We start from the raw sequence: 15,123 nt of genomic DNA on the forward strand, positions 1-15,123 counted from the left end.
ATCCTCTTTCTAGTGATTTATATTATCCTATTTCAGGAATGAATAACATTAAAAGATACGGATAGCATAATCAGAGAAAGATTTTTGAAAATAGTTTTACAAGTAACATAAAATAACTTTTTTTCTCTAACATGAATTTCAAGACAGATTACATAAAGAAAAATAATCTTATTTGATCTTTTTTACCGATTCTTTTCCAGAAGTAAACCGGTAGCGAAAATGTTAATTATTATTACGCTCAATATTATACAAAATCATGGTTGTGCAATTAACTGTACGCGTTATCACTTTGAAAACTGAAACGTTATCAATATCACCGTAGTTGACATATCTGCAATCATGATAGTGAGCTTAGACACCGTGTCGCGTATAATCGTATCTATAGTTTGCATAATTACAAGATACCTCTAACGTGCCATTGTTGTAACATGTTTGTTAACGCCTTTGATCTAAACCTGATAATCTCAATTAATTTCGTCGGAAATCTTATTAAACATATAATTTTCGGTAATTGTCATGTATCTTCGCAAAGGGCGCCTTTCCGACTAGGGTAATAAAATTTGAGACGATAACACGTGATCTACATGAATAATCATGCAAGATCGCCAAGTGTGTTATCAGGAAATAGCTACCTCTCCTCCAATGATCGCGCAAACACTTAAAGCATCGTTATCTCGAGACCTCGCACATCGTTACACCTCGTCATAACACTCGACACCCACCACGAAGATCACACGAAACACGTGGTCGACAGGATCCAGCGGTGATAGGTTCTGTGAAGTTTATCTTCTCGAGTGTCCGCTTAACCGTGTACTTTAATTCGTCGTCAGTATAAACAGAATCCTCGTCGCCCTCATCCGTTATCCGTCTTAGCGTCGCGAGCGGAAAGGATGTAATTACAATCCGGTAGTTTCGAAGGCGTAAGGACGACGTGTTACTTCATCAAAGTGTTTAACAGCGACCGTATATCCGAAGGTCACGCAATATTGGAGCTGGTCGCAACAATTGATCACCGATTACGAGCGGCGAGTGCACACACGGAGCATCGATACGATGAAAGCCGTGGCGATGAAAGAAATGATTGACGAATTGTTCGTTTCGATTAAACAGAGAGAAACGTTCCAACTGAACGGAACGGCGGTCTTTTTCAGCTTGGATGACTTCGAATTTGTTTCATTTGAAAGCCGGCCACGATTGCCAATGGAGAATCGTCGCGAATTATAAAATTTAACAATCCGATCAACAAGATTCACTCGGAAGAGACCCAGGACGCATATAGAAGACGATCGTCACGACGTCTAGCAGGTCGAAGTTGTTAAGTATGTAAATCAAAGTTGGACCATCAGTGAGTTTGTCCGACGGGAACATTTGCGGGATCCAGCGATTGTTGCGGTGTGTGTCCGAGAGGAGATGATCGAAGTTTGTCTCTCGGTCTCGAGCGAGGCATCTTCCGAAACTCCGGTAACTCATAATAACATCATGATGTCCACGGGAACACAGTAGATTGGGACTCCATCATTGATCTTGCAGAGACCAGGGGAAAGCCGCGTCCCGGATTCGAAATATCTCCATTTTAGCACTCGGCACCACGTATTACTCTTAACGGAAAAGTGGAGAGCGTCACTTTTATTTTCTCATTTTTTTCCGCGAGCTCCAAAATTAAGAGCCCCCCCATTCTCCTGGATCTCCCTCGCCACGTGTTACATCGCGGACGTTTTTCCAGATCCCACGTCCGTGAGAGACGCGCATCCCCTGGCGCTTTGTTTACATGGTGAAAAGGGTTGATGTGTCCGGGGTAGTTGGCGCGATCGACTGAACGGCGCACGGATACAAGAATGCACAACGTTGTTGTGGCTCACACGGCTCGCGAGGCCGCAGTGAACTGTGGGTGGTCGCTTCGGAGAGGCTTTCCCGCTTTCCACCAGCGACGCACCACCGCGCCACCCTGTCTCTACCTCTCTCACCCTCACCGTCACCCTCTCGCCCTCTCTACATCGGATAGCATAGCAACTTCCACCTTCGGCCGAATCCCTCCATCGTTACCCCCGGCCCAGTCTCTCTCTCTCCCTATCTCCCTCTTTCTCTCTCCCTCATCTTCGAGCTCACCCTCTTCGTTGCGCCTCCGTCATCCGCACAGAAGAGGGTGGTTCTTCAGCGGCCCGCGCGAACGCCCGCGCGTCCGTCGCCTCCGCGAAAGCGAGGGTGAAAATGAATCTAATTCGCGAAAAGCGAGACGTGGGACGTGAGATCGAAGTCGGGGATCGGATATTTATTGCGATTATCAACTATTTCGGGAGCGTTCATATATCATCTCATTAAAATCCCATTGAAAGTTTAATTACAATTTAATTTAATATATCGCATAGTTTAATACATGATATAATTTTGTAAGAATTTTTTATTCCGAGGCATGTTGATATCGATATCGTTAGAAAATGTTATGTTCTAACGTTCAAAATTTTGAGCAACGTTAATAAGACTTTTTTAAATCAAACTGAAAATCGGGCATAATTAAAAGTGCCATAAATTATCATCATTTCTTACTTTTTGAAGCATCAGTTTAAAATATTTTGGCTTCTTAAGGATCTTGAAGATGTTTTTATGAATTTTATAAATAAAAATTTAGACCAAATTTTTGATTCATTAAAATTATTTTTCTTGTTTTTCTTTAATCCTTTTAATTTCCAAAAAATTCCTCACAGATTATCATTTTCCTAATATTTTTCTTGGAAAAAGACAACAGTGTCAATCGTTTGACAAGGTGTCTCCGTAATCGCGTAAAAATTGACGCGAGACGCGAAGCGTGGATCCATCATCTCCCCCGTTGTCTCACCTCCCACATGTATCTGTCTGTCCTGTCCTCTTGTCACACAGACGTATAAGCATCCATATACGTCATGTAACGTGTGTATCGAGCAAATGTGGCGGAACAGAAAAAAGTTTAGCTGGGGTAAAATAAAGAGGAACGCGCGGAAGAAACTGGACTGACCGCTAGATAAAATGTCCGTACCGAATGTTACAGCAGTCGCCCGTTTCCCCTGAATAACAAACGGGCAAAGGTCAAAAATAAATTTAAAATAATGCGAAATAATGTATACAGTAATTTCAACGAAGATTGCCTTATTTGAATACCGCTTTGGTGCGATGTATAAATAATTTAATCTTATTGCTACGTTAAAATAAACGCCTTCGGTCTGGCAAGAGTTAAAGATTTAATAAATCAAAGCTGGAGACAAAATTATATTCCATTTCTCGTAATGTCGGCGGATAGTTATTTATTTAGCAAATGTTTTCTCTCGATTATCAAGATTTGTATTGTCGTCGCGGTTTCTCATAAATCTTGCGTTTGCGTCTCTCGTGAAATCGAGGAGTTTCTCTCTCTCTCTCTCTCTCTCTCTTTCTCTCTCTCTCTCTCTCTCTCTCTCTCTCTCTCTCTCTCTGTCTCTCTGCTGGACGCGTCATAGTGAACCCTGACAATTAATCCATCTCAAGAGTATTAATCACACCAATCGATTTGATCCTCATCCGTCATGATGTGTGTACAAAGCGACAGCGATAACGAGGTTTGTTACTTCCGCAAATTAGAGAGAAATGAAAACGTTTTCGAGTCTCGAAAAAGATCCCGTAAACTTCATATCCGGAAATAATACGGACACATTACGTACATAATTATTTACATAAGTATAATTATTTATTATTATTATATAATTATCGCTGTAATTGCACTTTGTTACAAAGCGTTCGTGTATTTTACAAGCAACTCTCTCAATTTCTGAGAAAACGAAGAATATGTAAAATAAATACAAGAAAAACGATTCTTTACCTTTACGAGATCGATTATATCTACTTTTTTGGATGCTGTAATGCTTACGGATTTGTTAATCTTTTAATGATACATTATTTTCTCTCACTGTAAATTTATTTTTAATTTTCATAAAAGTTCTTTGCCACGGAAATATAACAAAAACTACAACACCGGTTGGAGAAATAAAATCGGATTTTATATACTAAACTAAATTTAAATTCACCGCGAATTAAAAGAAAAATAAACAAATTTATTGCAATATGAACAACAACGCGAATTTATGTATAGTACATTAAATCTTCAACTTTTCGGACATAAATATATATGAGATAAAATTATTGTGAAAAATGAATTTTCGCACAGAAGATTAATTTCCATGAAAAGAAAAAAAATTGTTAAAATTTAAGAAGTAAGAATTTTCAAATAAAATAAATACACTCGATCATATAGCATTGTTTCTCAATGCAACGCAATAATACAAATGCCTATAATTAGGCGAGGTTTCATAATCGATATTATCCATTCGCAAGAATATCTCATTCATTAAACAATCAACGCGCGAATTTGTGTCAAACAAAAATACTCTACAAATAAACGGTATATACAATAACAGAACCCCATTGGGATCATAAATTATTTGTAAATTGCGTCAATCGCGAATAATTAAACGACTTGGATGATAAATGTTTCGATATCTGTCGAGAGTCGTCATAATTTCGTTAAAATTGTTAAAAATAAAAAGATTTCACATTTCACCGATATATCTTAAATTCATTTATTTATAAAATTGTACTGTAATTAAGTTTGTGATTATTTAATACAAAGTAATTTTTTTTCATTTCTTAGGAATACAACATTGGAGATAGACTCTCCAATTTTCATTTTATTAATTCGATAAAAAGGGTTGCCACATTTCCGTTACACAGCTATGAAAAAATTACTCTTTTGTTATGTAGGTCGTTTCGCAGATCGGATATTGATTCGCGTACAATCTGTTGCCACATATTCTTTGCTGTCTGTATGAATCTTAACGTGTTATTTATTCTTGATTTTGTTGTAACACATGCTATGTAAAAATTGTTTGATAACATATTAGGATCTATTGTGATCAACAAAATCAGGCTGGAATTATTATGAGTCTTGACTGCTCGTAAAAATATAATTTTTATTTTTATTATTATTAATAATGAGATTATTTTTATTTTAGTCTTTTTATCAACATTCTTTGTTGATTATTATACAGTTTGCAAAAGTAAAAAAATTCCGCACAGCAATATTTGATGTGTAAATTTTCCGAAAATTTTATGTGTTTTTCCAGACTATTTTTTCAGCAGCGAGAGAGAGAAAGAGAAAAAACAATTATTTTTATATTTATCGTTATCAGAATTATTTATTTATTACTATATTATTATTATTACTTACATAGAGTTTGAGAATAAGACTAAAGATCCCTGCATCTAAAGCTGTGCGTGACGCAGGTTCCGAGGAAAATCTCATTTTTCCAGGCTGTATCCTCGGCAACGAGGGGTTCCGAGAAGGGCTCCGGACGAGATGGACTACTTGTCTTCCCGACAGTTCTTACACATTACATAGCTACGTGACTGGATTTATTGACGATGACCCGTGTAGTAAATACTCAGACTGTTTATTTGTGCGATGAGCGTTCCATTTTCGAGGAACTTTCCTCGAACCGGAAGTTGAATCCCTGCATCTAAATAACTGATTAAGCTATTCACTACTATAACTATATAGCTTCAGTCCACAGAAATTAAATGTTAGAATCAATATTTCCTGCTATATGTGTGCTATATAATACGAATTATTATTTCCAAACGATTGCATTCTTGTAATTAATACACATGCGAGAAGCATAGTTGTAATTTTAATTTCTGTTTAATTTAATCGATTTTTCAAGAGTTTCTTGTGTAAAAGATTGTTCTGAGCACCTAAAATTCATTTCACAAAAGTGAATGTTTGAAATAAATATTTCCTATTTAATGAAAATTAGTTTCTATGTAAAAATTAGTTCCATTGTCTCCTTTAATTTTTTAAATTAATTACTGTGGAATTTAATTAATTAAGTGTAAAAGTGTAAAAAATATGTACTTTTAAACATTAATAACATTATTAACACAGTTCCATAAATCTACGTGTACCTATATGAAAAATCTCGCAGAATAATTCCTTTTACATATCTTTGTTTCCTTTATTATCCTTTCTGCTTTCTTGTAATATTCTCTCTGAGCTTCCACATAAACTATCAAAAATAGACAATACTTCACGTCATAATACCATATACACACACAAATTTATTATTTATGTCTCGCACAATATAATATATTAAAGATTATGCTCTCAGTTGCTGTCGCAGCTTCTTGATGGTCAATAAATAACGTACTCTGCACGAGCAACAATCCGTTCGACTGATATTACTGTTTACTTGCAAGGTGAGACTACACGTAGTCGTGCTAATGTCGTTATAGACGAACGACTTTACCATCTCATGTTGCAGAAAGAATATTGTTACAAGAGCTATCTCAGAATTACACAACTACGTTTGCACAAAAATGACATGTAGAAAATAGATTTTTGTCAATATAAGTTTACTAATAAATAATTTAAAAATATTCAAAAGATATTAATTAATTAGTTAAAATACAAAAGCATTAACTAATTTTCTACATTTAAAGTATCTTGGATCTACGGCATTATCCAACCTTGGATTTTTAACTGAATTCACAGATTTCTCAATGAAGATTTCAGGCCATTGACAAAATCTTTATTTACCACAATTAGGTAAGTTAACTTGAAAATTAAGTGGTAAAATATATAAAATATTTTGTGGTTTAATATATTCCCACAAAAAATTTCATGAAAAATTATAAAATTTCATTTTTGAAACAGACTTTATGAATAAAATTGAAAAATAAATAATCTTGAATTCATTAACTATCTAATTTCGAAATATTAAATGATTAACCATTCTGGCACTAATGAGATCATTAATAAATATAAACAATTATAATATTCAATTAAAATTCTTCATATAATAACTTAACTTATTGCTATTTTTTTTTTAAAGAAATATAATTTTTTTAGAAAAAACAGCTTACATAAAAAAATAGATAAATTCAAATAATATAGAAAAAATTAATATTAAATACAAACTGAAGAAAATGCATTAAATAAAATAATTTTAATAATATCAATATTATTGAAAATGATCGGAGTCATTTTAAATTGTCTAAAAGACAATTATTATATCTTTATATGTTATTTGGAAGGGATAAGTTCGAATTATTAATCATTATCCTAAAAATTAATCTTCACTTACAATGAGTGAGAGTGAGAGTGAGAGAGAGAGAGAGAGAGAGAGAGAGAGAGAGAGAGAGAGAGTGAGTGAGTGAGTGAGTGAGTGAGTGAGTGAGTGAGTGAGTGAGTGAGTGAGTGAGTGAGAGTTAGAGTGAGAGTGAGAGAGAGTGAAAGTGAGAGAGAGAGAGAGGGGGAGAGGGAGAAGGAGAGAGAGGGAGAGAGAGAGAGAGAGAGAGAGAGAGAGAGAGAGAGAGAGAGAGAGAGAGAGAGAGAGAGAGAGAGAGAGAGAGGAGATAGAGAGAGAGGAGAGAAGAGAGAGGAGAGAGAGAGAGAGAGAGAGGGAGAGGGAGAGAGAGAGGGAGAGAGAGGGAGAGAGAGAGAGAGAGAAAGAGAGAGAGAGAGAGAGAGAGAGAGAGATCAATAATAGATCGGAATTTAATATCGTTTCTAAAACTTTCACGGTTTTAGTTGACGATTAAAAATCTTTTCTGATGGATATATATTTGCCCCAAATTTATTTCTTCTTAAACATTTTCTTTTGTATTTCTGTTTGTCTTTTATTAAATCTTGATCTAAATCCGCGAGAAACTATTCAACTCTCGAAAATCTCAACATATCGTAATCAGCAAGGATATGGTATATTAAATAAAATTCTAAAAAGAAAATTGTTTTATGTCTGGAAGTTTAAACCTTAAAAAATTATATCTTCGAAAGTTTTAGAAAAATATAATTGATAAAGAAAATAGCACTGATTGAAAAATTTCACGACACGCAATTTCAAAAGTTTGTAGAATTTTAAATCGGTGGATTTAAATCGCAAAAATTTAAAGCTCTATAAATCATTATCAGAATAATAATTGGACATGAGATAGCAAAAATTAAATTTCGAGCATTACAGCTTCAGGAGTTTTATTTATCATAAATTCTCTTCCATTATCTATACCGATATGAGCAAAATTATGACTCTTGCAGCGAATACTAAACCTGCCGATCTAAATCACGAAAATTTGAGGCTTCAAAAATCGACGGAGTATCAATATATAATTAGATACAGTTACATCTCTGTAAATATCCCTGTGGACAGACGTCACTCGCGCAGGTATTATAAACGGTTAATATGTTGCATGAAGACAATATCTGATTGCAGAATTTAAACTTTCGATCGCACGATTACTTTACATCAACATGCAGGAATTTGTGTCAATTTTAAGTAATTGCTGGGTTGATAGGTTGCGGAGAATTACTCGCTAAGAAATATTTTTGTAAATAAATAATTGGATTCTTAATCGTTTGTTGATGTTCCTGTTCGAGATCACTCCATCCTTAAGACGCATCTTAATTGCAATAATAATCAACAGTTGCGGAATATATATCGTTTATTGCTTTTGAATTGCATTGCTAATCTATATTTATTATTTATTTTTACATTAAAACGATATAAACGACGCTTAATAAATTAATTCAACTTGCATACTAAACTATATGTCATTTAAATATACCTCTTGTGTCTTGTAGATCATCTTAACGATCTCTATCGTTTAATACATCGATATTACGTTATATTGTCATGCACAATACGTGTGTATACAATACACACAAATTATAGATTGCAAACGATAATGCATTATCACGTAAATAGATATTATTTTTGGTATCGGAATAAATCTTTCTCGCGAAGCGTGTTACGCTCTAATTATCCTTTGCGGTTTCACTATTTCATAAATCGATTGAATCAAAAGAACGAATAATATCCATTTTTAACGTATATATAAATTATTCTTAACTCACACAATTGTAATAAGAATGAGTCTATTGTGAGATTCATAAATGATTCATAAATCATTAGATCTATCCGTTCCCAAGAAACAATTCTAAATTCGATTGCACGAACGTAAATTTATGCCAAATCAAGATACAAAATTATTATTTATTAAATTTAAATATTATTGATAACGAGACAGATTAGTCACATTCGTGTCATGACAACAGAAAGAAAATATGTTTCCTTGCTATCGTATTCTTAATCGATACTTGTATTAAAATATACGAAATAAGAAATGATGAGTTCCCGTTGATCGAATTTATACGTAATAGAATATATAATAGATAAACTAACAATAAAATAAGTTACTTTTCTCTCCGAATTCGTTGCAACACGAAACATAATGTTTCGTAAAACACATATCGCTTAATCTTGCGAATGTGTAATAATAATAGTCATCTAGACAGGAAAGAACGATAATGTTTCGTTGATCGTGCTAAGAAGTAAAGGTACGAGCTTAAAATTATATGGAATCACTGTCGAACAAGATAAAGCTAAGTACGAAAATAGATTTTTTGTACCAGACAAAAACTTTCTCGAGGAGTTCAAAATGCATAAGTTAAAAAGGTCTTCTAAAGGAAAAATTTTTACAAAATATATTCCATAAACTTTGAATTTCAAGCAACATGTAAAGTGGAGCCGCCGAAGTAACAAGTGTGACGAATATAATCGAAAAATAAATACATATAAAATACATTGTAGCACCATTTAAGTAGCTGAGCGCATTAATTGTGCGTTAACCACATTAAAACTAATAAAAGTTAAAGATTAAATATGTTGTTCTGTATTCCGTTACACTAGACTGCGTTATAATTCGCATTGCATACAGTCTTACGTACGAATATTTCGTTGTTGACAGCTCAAACGTTTTTTATTTTTAAAATTCAAGCCATTCCCACGGCTCCACCGGCGAGCTTGATAATGAAAACAATTGATAAAAATGTATAACTTATTTCTAGTCAACAAGTTCTTGGACGCTCGGAATAGGTGACTTGTCACTTTTCGGGTTAACTTGTAACGTAGATCCCCACTTTGTGCCTTTCTCGGCTTCTGAGGTGGCCATCAAACCGGAATGTGAGTTTAGCGGAGTGACGTCTTTTGCTTTTTTATATTGAAAGTACTCCACCATCACTGGAGAAAGAGGAGAAATTAGAGAAATTAGAGAAATGGAGATTCATTGAAATTTATATGGAGCATATCTGGTTTTGCATTTTAAATTCATATCTTATTTATATGAATGATACATGATTATAATCAACGTACCGAATATCATCCATATGAAAAACCATCCCCACGTCCTTGCAGACAGGTGCATTATCAGAACGACGTTGAAGAGAATGCTTAACGCTGGTATCAAAGGCATCAGCGGTATTTGGAATTTCCCGGTGGGTGGATTTTGTTTGTGAGCGGCAATTACGAAGAGACCTGCGAGCAAAAAACAAGCAAATACGGTTGAGTACAACATTTCTTCTGTCGTGTGCAAAACCGGAAAAAAATTGAGATAAACTCACTCGCGATGGGTAGCAGAAGAAAACTCGCTGCAAAAAGGTAACCGCTCTTCGTGAACGAAACTGACGTTTCGAACGCTATTATCATAAAAGTACTGAGAAAGCCGCAGCTTGTCGTGTAAATAATCAAACAAGCGCCTATGAGAGGTCTCATGTGACAAGAACCGCAATTCTGCAGCCATAGCCAGTGCTCCATCCAGGTGTATCGCGGCTTGAATTTGCTAGATCCATCGCACCGCAGCTATAATTATAAATAATGTATTAATAATCTGTTATAAAAGATCTAAGAATTGCCTGGCGCAATGTTATTATATTAAGGCGGCACTTATAGATTTCAAGAATCAAAATTTATTACATTTTTTACAGAAATCAAATATTTTGAAGTTGTACCGTGATCCTAATTTAATCAAAAGCCCTAGCGGTACACTCACTTCGGACTTAGACGCGATGCTGCTGGAGTCCGCTTCCTCCCTAGGTGGCGAGGAACAGCCACTGGTGAGCTTACCAACTCTGGACAACTGATGCTCGGATGGATCGGACGATTGCTCGTGCTCGGGCAGATACCTCAGCAGGATAATGCTAATCGCCACGATGCTGTACGCGAGCAGAGTCGCCATCGACATAGACTCCACCAGATGTTTGAGATCGAACATCAGAGCGATTAAAGCACTAAGCCCTCCACTTACTTTGAGAGGGCACACCGAGGGGGACAATTCACTGAGGGTTCCGGAAAGAGTCGTCGTCATTCCGCAAAGGGCACCCACGCTGCAAAAGCCACTTTCGATTAGCGCATCTTAAAAATTTAATTAAATCATCCTTTATTATAATATACACTATCTTTTATATCTTTTTAATATATTACATCATAATATTAAAGTATTTTTAATTTAAATACACCGCGACTTGGTTATTGTGAGATCTCTTGGTATCGCTGTAGAAATATAGAATAAAAATGATGAAAGAAAGAATGGTGCCTACAGTATTTTTATTTTTACTAGTTTTTGTCATAAAGAAATTTCGTGAAAAGAACGTCTACGTTATAAATTTATCGAGTAGAGTTATAGAAAAATAAAATTGCTTGCCTTATCACATATTTAGCCCACGGGATACCCCTGGACGAAAAGGCTTCCGGCAAAGCGGCGGTAACATTAATCTCCCAATACGGCACGACCAGTGTCAGGGCGCCGCTGACCAGCACATATCCGACAATTACTATCGCCATCGAAAGCATCGTCGCCAGCGGGATACTCCGTCCTGGATCGCGAGCCTCCTTTCCGGCAGTCGCGATCGATTCGAAGCCGACGTAGGCGTAGAAACACGTTGCTGCACCTGAATAACGCATCAGGATTTAACGTCTTCGTTTCAACCGGCAAATATCACAAAAGATACAAAAACCATTTCCCTTGTACATAAATCTCTATTATCCTCCATAATCCTCGAAATCGTGGATTAGTGAGGTCACATGAATCCCCCTATATTTTCCGTCGCATTTGTTTAATCAGTCTACTTGAGATAACCCACCCGTGATTACGCTGCCGAAACCATATGGTAGAAGACCACCGTTCTGGGTGCTCCAGTTTGTAATGTCCGCGTAATAAATGCCCAGAACGACGAACAGACCCATCACCGCGAGGTTGATGATGGTCAGCAACGAGTCGACCGTTGCCGAAGTCTTCACCCCTTTTCCCAAGAGCATCGCGTAAACCAGACATAATCCGCAAGCTAGGACATCCGGGCAGAAGACCACCCCATATATGGTAAATTCACCCATCCCGTAGCGATAAATATAATTGCTAATCGCACCGCCTGTCAACAAATCCACGTATCCGCTCCAAGCTCTCGCCACGAACGCCGCGCCTAATTAACACAATAAAAAGTCATTAATTGCTAATCTAATTTAATTTTAGCGCTAATTTAATATTTGACTCAATCTAATTCGATTTTCTTGTTCATTTTTTATTTCTTGTCGATAAATCCTTCAGGTTCTTCGCGAAAAGATAGGTTCGTACCCATCATGTGCTCCAAGATAAGGGCCAATCCTACGATAACGCCCCAAAACTCGCCGATGGCGACGTCGACGTGAATGGGGATGCCGTCCTCCTTGCCCTCTTTCCGTACTCGAGCGTCCAGTTCGGCGCAACAAAGGGCCGCCAAAATGGAAGCGAAACCAGCCACGAGGAAGCTGAACATCACCCCAGGTCCACCTATGTCGTGCGCGACCGTACCCATTAGCACGTAAAATCCAGCACCGACCATATGACCCACGCCTGGAAGTAATATATAATTATAGGTACAGGACTGGTAGTAATTATTATTATTATTATGTACATTAATAGTCCGTGCATTATTATTGTTGTCTATCGCCACATATCTTTCACTCAAGACTATTATTCCGGACCATTACGCTTATCATCACATCGCGATAATCGCGCGTGATGTAATGGCAAGTTGCATATCGCTCGCACGCACGAAGCCAGTTACAAAGCGCATTATATATAAAAAAATATATATATAATATATATTATAATTCCGTCACAAAGTTGATTTATTCGAGTCGCAAAGGTATATTCACCGAGCCACGTGATGTCGAAGGTGGAGAGACACCTCTTCATTGGTGTCTCGAGCAAGTCGTCCTGCAGCTTCTTTTGGCGGTTCATCTTGTGGCACAAGTCGGACGTAACGTGGCCCAGGTCAGTCTACTGTATGTACGATAAATATATCGCTCATATTAAACGAATTGTTTGTTATAACAATTAATGATACTTATAATATTTCAAATCTGTATACCAATTTAGTAATATAATCATTAATCGATATACCTGTGTCATGTGTGGACACTTGTATTTTATATTTCCTATATTTATATTCCTAATTTCAGTGTTTATAATCCTAATATTCTGTAACATCGGATAAGAAAGAATCCTTCATAATCTATCCGAAAACAGTTTCTGCATCAGAAAGAACATAAAATGGATTAGTATATTTTATGTTCTTTCTGATGTAGAAACTGTTTTTGGACAGATTATGAAGAATTCTTTCTTATCCGATGTTACAGACAGAATATTAGAATTATAAACACTGAAATTATATAAAGGAATTGTTTTTCTACTCTGAAAAATCGCAATGCATTCATAGCGCTTAGATAGAGCTCTAGGAATACTGTCTAAGCATAATTTCGAATTTATTACGAATTTTTATGGAGTAAAAAAGTAATTTTTTTTTTATCTGAAGAAGAACTCAGAATTGGTGACATAGAAAAGAATTTCTTCTGAACTCTTAAGAGTTGTTTTAGAACAGAAATGATACGGAAAGAGAATACATTTCAAAAATCGGGAATTTAAAAAGAATTCCTTTTCAATTCTCCTTGCTATCTGGGTTGGCATAACCCATGATAATCCAGATAACCCAGAAGTCCCAGAACGACATGGACGTCACGCATACACACATTCTCACACACACACGCATACACATGGGACCAGTCCTCTACCACATCCATGTTGTTAGGAGAGTAGGAATATAATACTCGCAGAGCCCGAATTCTTCATATTTGACTGGCTGTAGCTCAAAAACTGTTCATTAATTATATAACACACTTCGAGCCCATTACATTTTTTGTTCGATATATATATATATATATTGTATATATGTATAATTCTTTGACATTTAATCAATTATTTCCCGAAAAATTGGAAGAATTAAAAAAACCGGTTTCCAAAAAGATCGGTAACAAAAACTGTACACATTATGGTGCTCGCCGTAAAATTCTACCCCTACTTCATATACAATTCTTTCAGATTCGGTCAATTAATTCCCGAAAGATTAAAAAAATTTCGATACCGACTTCCAAAAGATCGGTAACGAAAAATTATACACTTTATAGTACTCCTCGGGAAATTCTACCCCTGTTTGATCTACAATTCTTTGAAATTCGGTGAATTATTTCCCGAAAAATTAGAAAAATTAGAAAAACCGGTTTCCAGAAAATCGGTAACAAAAAACTATACACATAGTGGCACTCCCCGGAAAATTCTACCCCTATTTCATATACTTTTGGTAAAAATTCGGTTCAGGGGTTTGGGCTGGGCGTTGATGAGTCAGTGAGTGAGTGAGTCAGTCAGTCAGTCAGGACATCTTCCTTTATATGTATAGATATATCGAACAAAAAATCGCAATATATATATAATCAGTATATATAGGTATATATATAGCTACAACATATTACAAAATTAGCCAATTTTACCGTTTCCTATATAATTAGTGCGGAGCCCTTTTCATTGAGTAAAAATAAATGAAAATCGATAATATAAAAATTGTCATATGGTGTCCGAACTCCCGACATAATATATGTCACGGCGAACATCACGCACACACACACGCACTTCCGCGGCGGACGATCGATAAAAAAAGCGATCCTGGAGTATCTCAAGGAGACTTCGGGATGTAGCGGAATGTGCTCATAACGTGGCGGAGCGTACTTACGTTGTAATTACACGGACGACGAGATCGTCGACTACGTGCTACGATGGACCGTGCAGCCGCGATAGCGGATAGACGATAGACGCCGAGGGAGTCCAGGCTCGCGATATAAAGAGATAAGGGATGTAATGTTCTCGCGAATGCGCAGTGTAACCGGCCAATCCCAGGCCGATTCCAGATGTTAAAAGCGCAATATCGCT

The 15,123-nt window shown here is 36.2% G+C and overlaps 2 protein-coding genes across 5 annotated transcripts in view; both read right to left on the bottom strand.

The window, feature by feature from the left end:
- LOC139819532 (octopamine receptor beta-1R) overlaps positions 1 to 1,890 on the bottom strand; it is a 61,586-nt gene extending 59,696 nt beyond the window's left edge. For all 3 annotated transcript variants that reach the window (XM_071788965.1, XM_071788954.1, XM_071788946.1), the window contains exon 1: positions 633 to 1,890. The gene's annotated coding sequence lies outside the window, so the exon portion shown is untranslated. The remainder of the gene's footprint in view (positions 1 to 632) is intronic.
- Positions 1,891 to 8,475: 6,585 nt separating this feature from the next.
- On the bottom strand, positions 8,476 to 15,071 carry LOC139819694 (cationic amino acid transporter 4-like). Of its 2 annotated transcripts, none has more exons than XM_071789284.1 (9): positions 14,962 to 15,071; positions 13,020 to 13,146; positions 12,457 to 12,714; positions 11,969 to 12,304; positions 11,530 to 11,776; positions 10,879 to 11,212; positions 10,451 to 10,688; positions 10,203 to 10,364; positions 8,476 to 10,070 (listed from the first exon to the last, which is right to left on the bottom strand). In XM_071789284.1, exons 2-9 carry the CDS (start codon positions 13,102 to 13,104, stop codon positions 9,895 to 9,897), a joined length of 1,836 nt encoding a protein of 611 aa, XP_071645385.1. In that variant the 5' UTR covers positions 13,105 to 13,146; positions 14,962 to 15,071; the 3' UTR covers positions 8,476 to 9,894. The 2 variants fall into 2 exon arrangements, with proteins under 2 accessions (XP_071645385.1, XP_071645375.1); XM_071789274.1 differs by having other exon boundaries at positions 14,927 to 15,071.
- Positions 15,072 to 15,123: the final 52 nt, after the last annotated feature.

The sequence above is a fragment of the Temnothorax longispinosus genome, chromosome 1, assembly GCF_030848805.1.
Source record: "Temnothorax longispinosus isolate EJ_2023e chromosome 1, Tlon_JGU_v1, whole genome shotgun sequence".
NCBI lineage: Eukaryota > Metazoa > Arthropoda > Insecta > Hymenoptera > Formicidae > Temnothorax > Temnothorax longispinosus.

Excerpts from the sequence above, each read along its gene's own strand:
- LOC139819694 (XM_071789284.1), bottom strand. The coding sequence starts at position 13,104 with ATGAACCGCCAAAAGAAGCTGCAGGACGACTTGCTCGAGACACCAATG. Across the intron at positions 12,305-12,456 it reads TATCTTGGAGCACATGATGG|GCGCGGCGTTCGTGGCGAGA; the intron begins GTACGAACCTAT and ends TGTGTTAATTAG. Across the intron at positions 11,777-11,968 it reads TTTCGGCAGCGTAATCACGG|GTGCAGCAACGTGTTTCTAC; the intron begins GTGGGTTATCTC and ends TGCGTTATTCAG.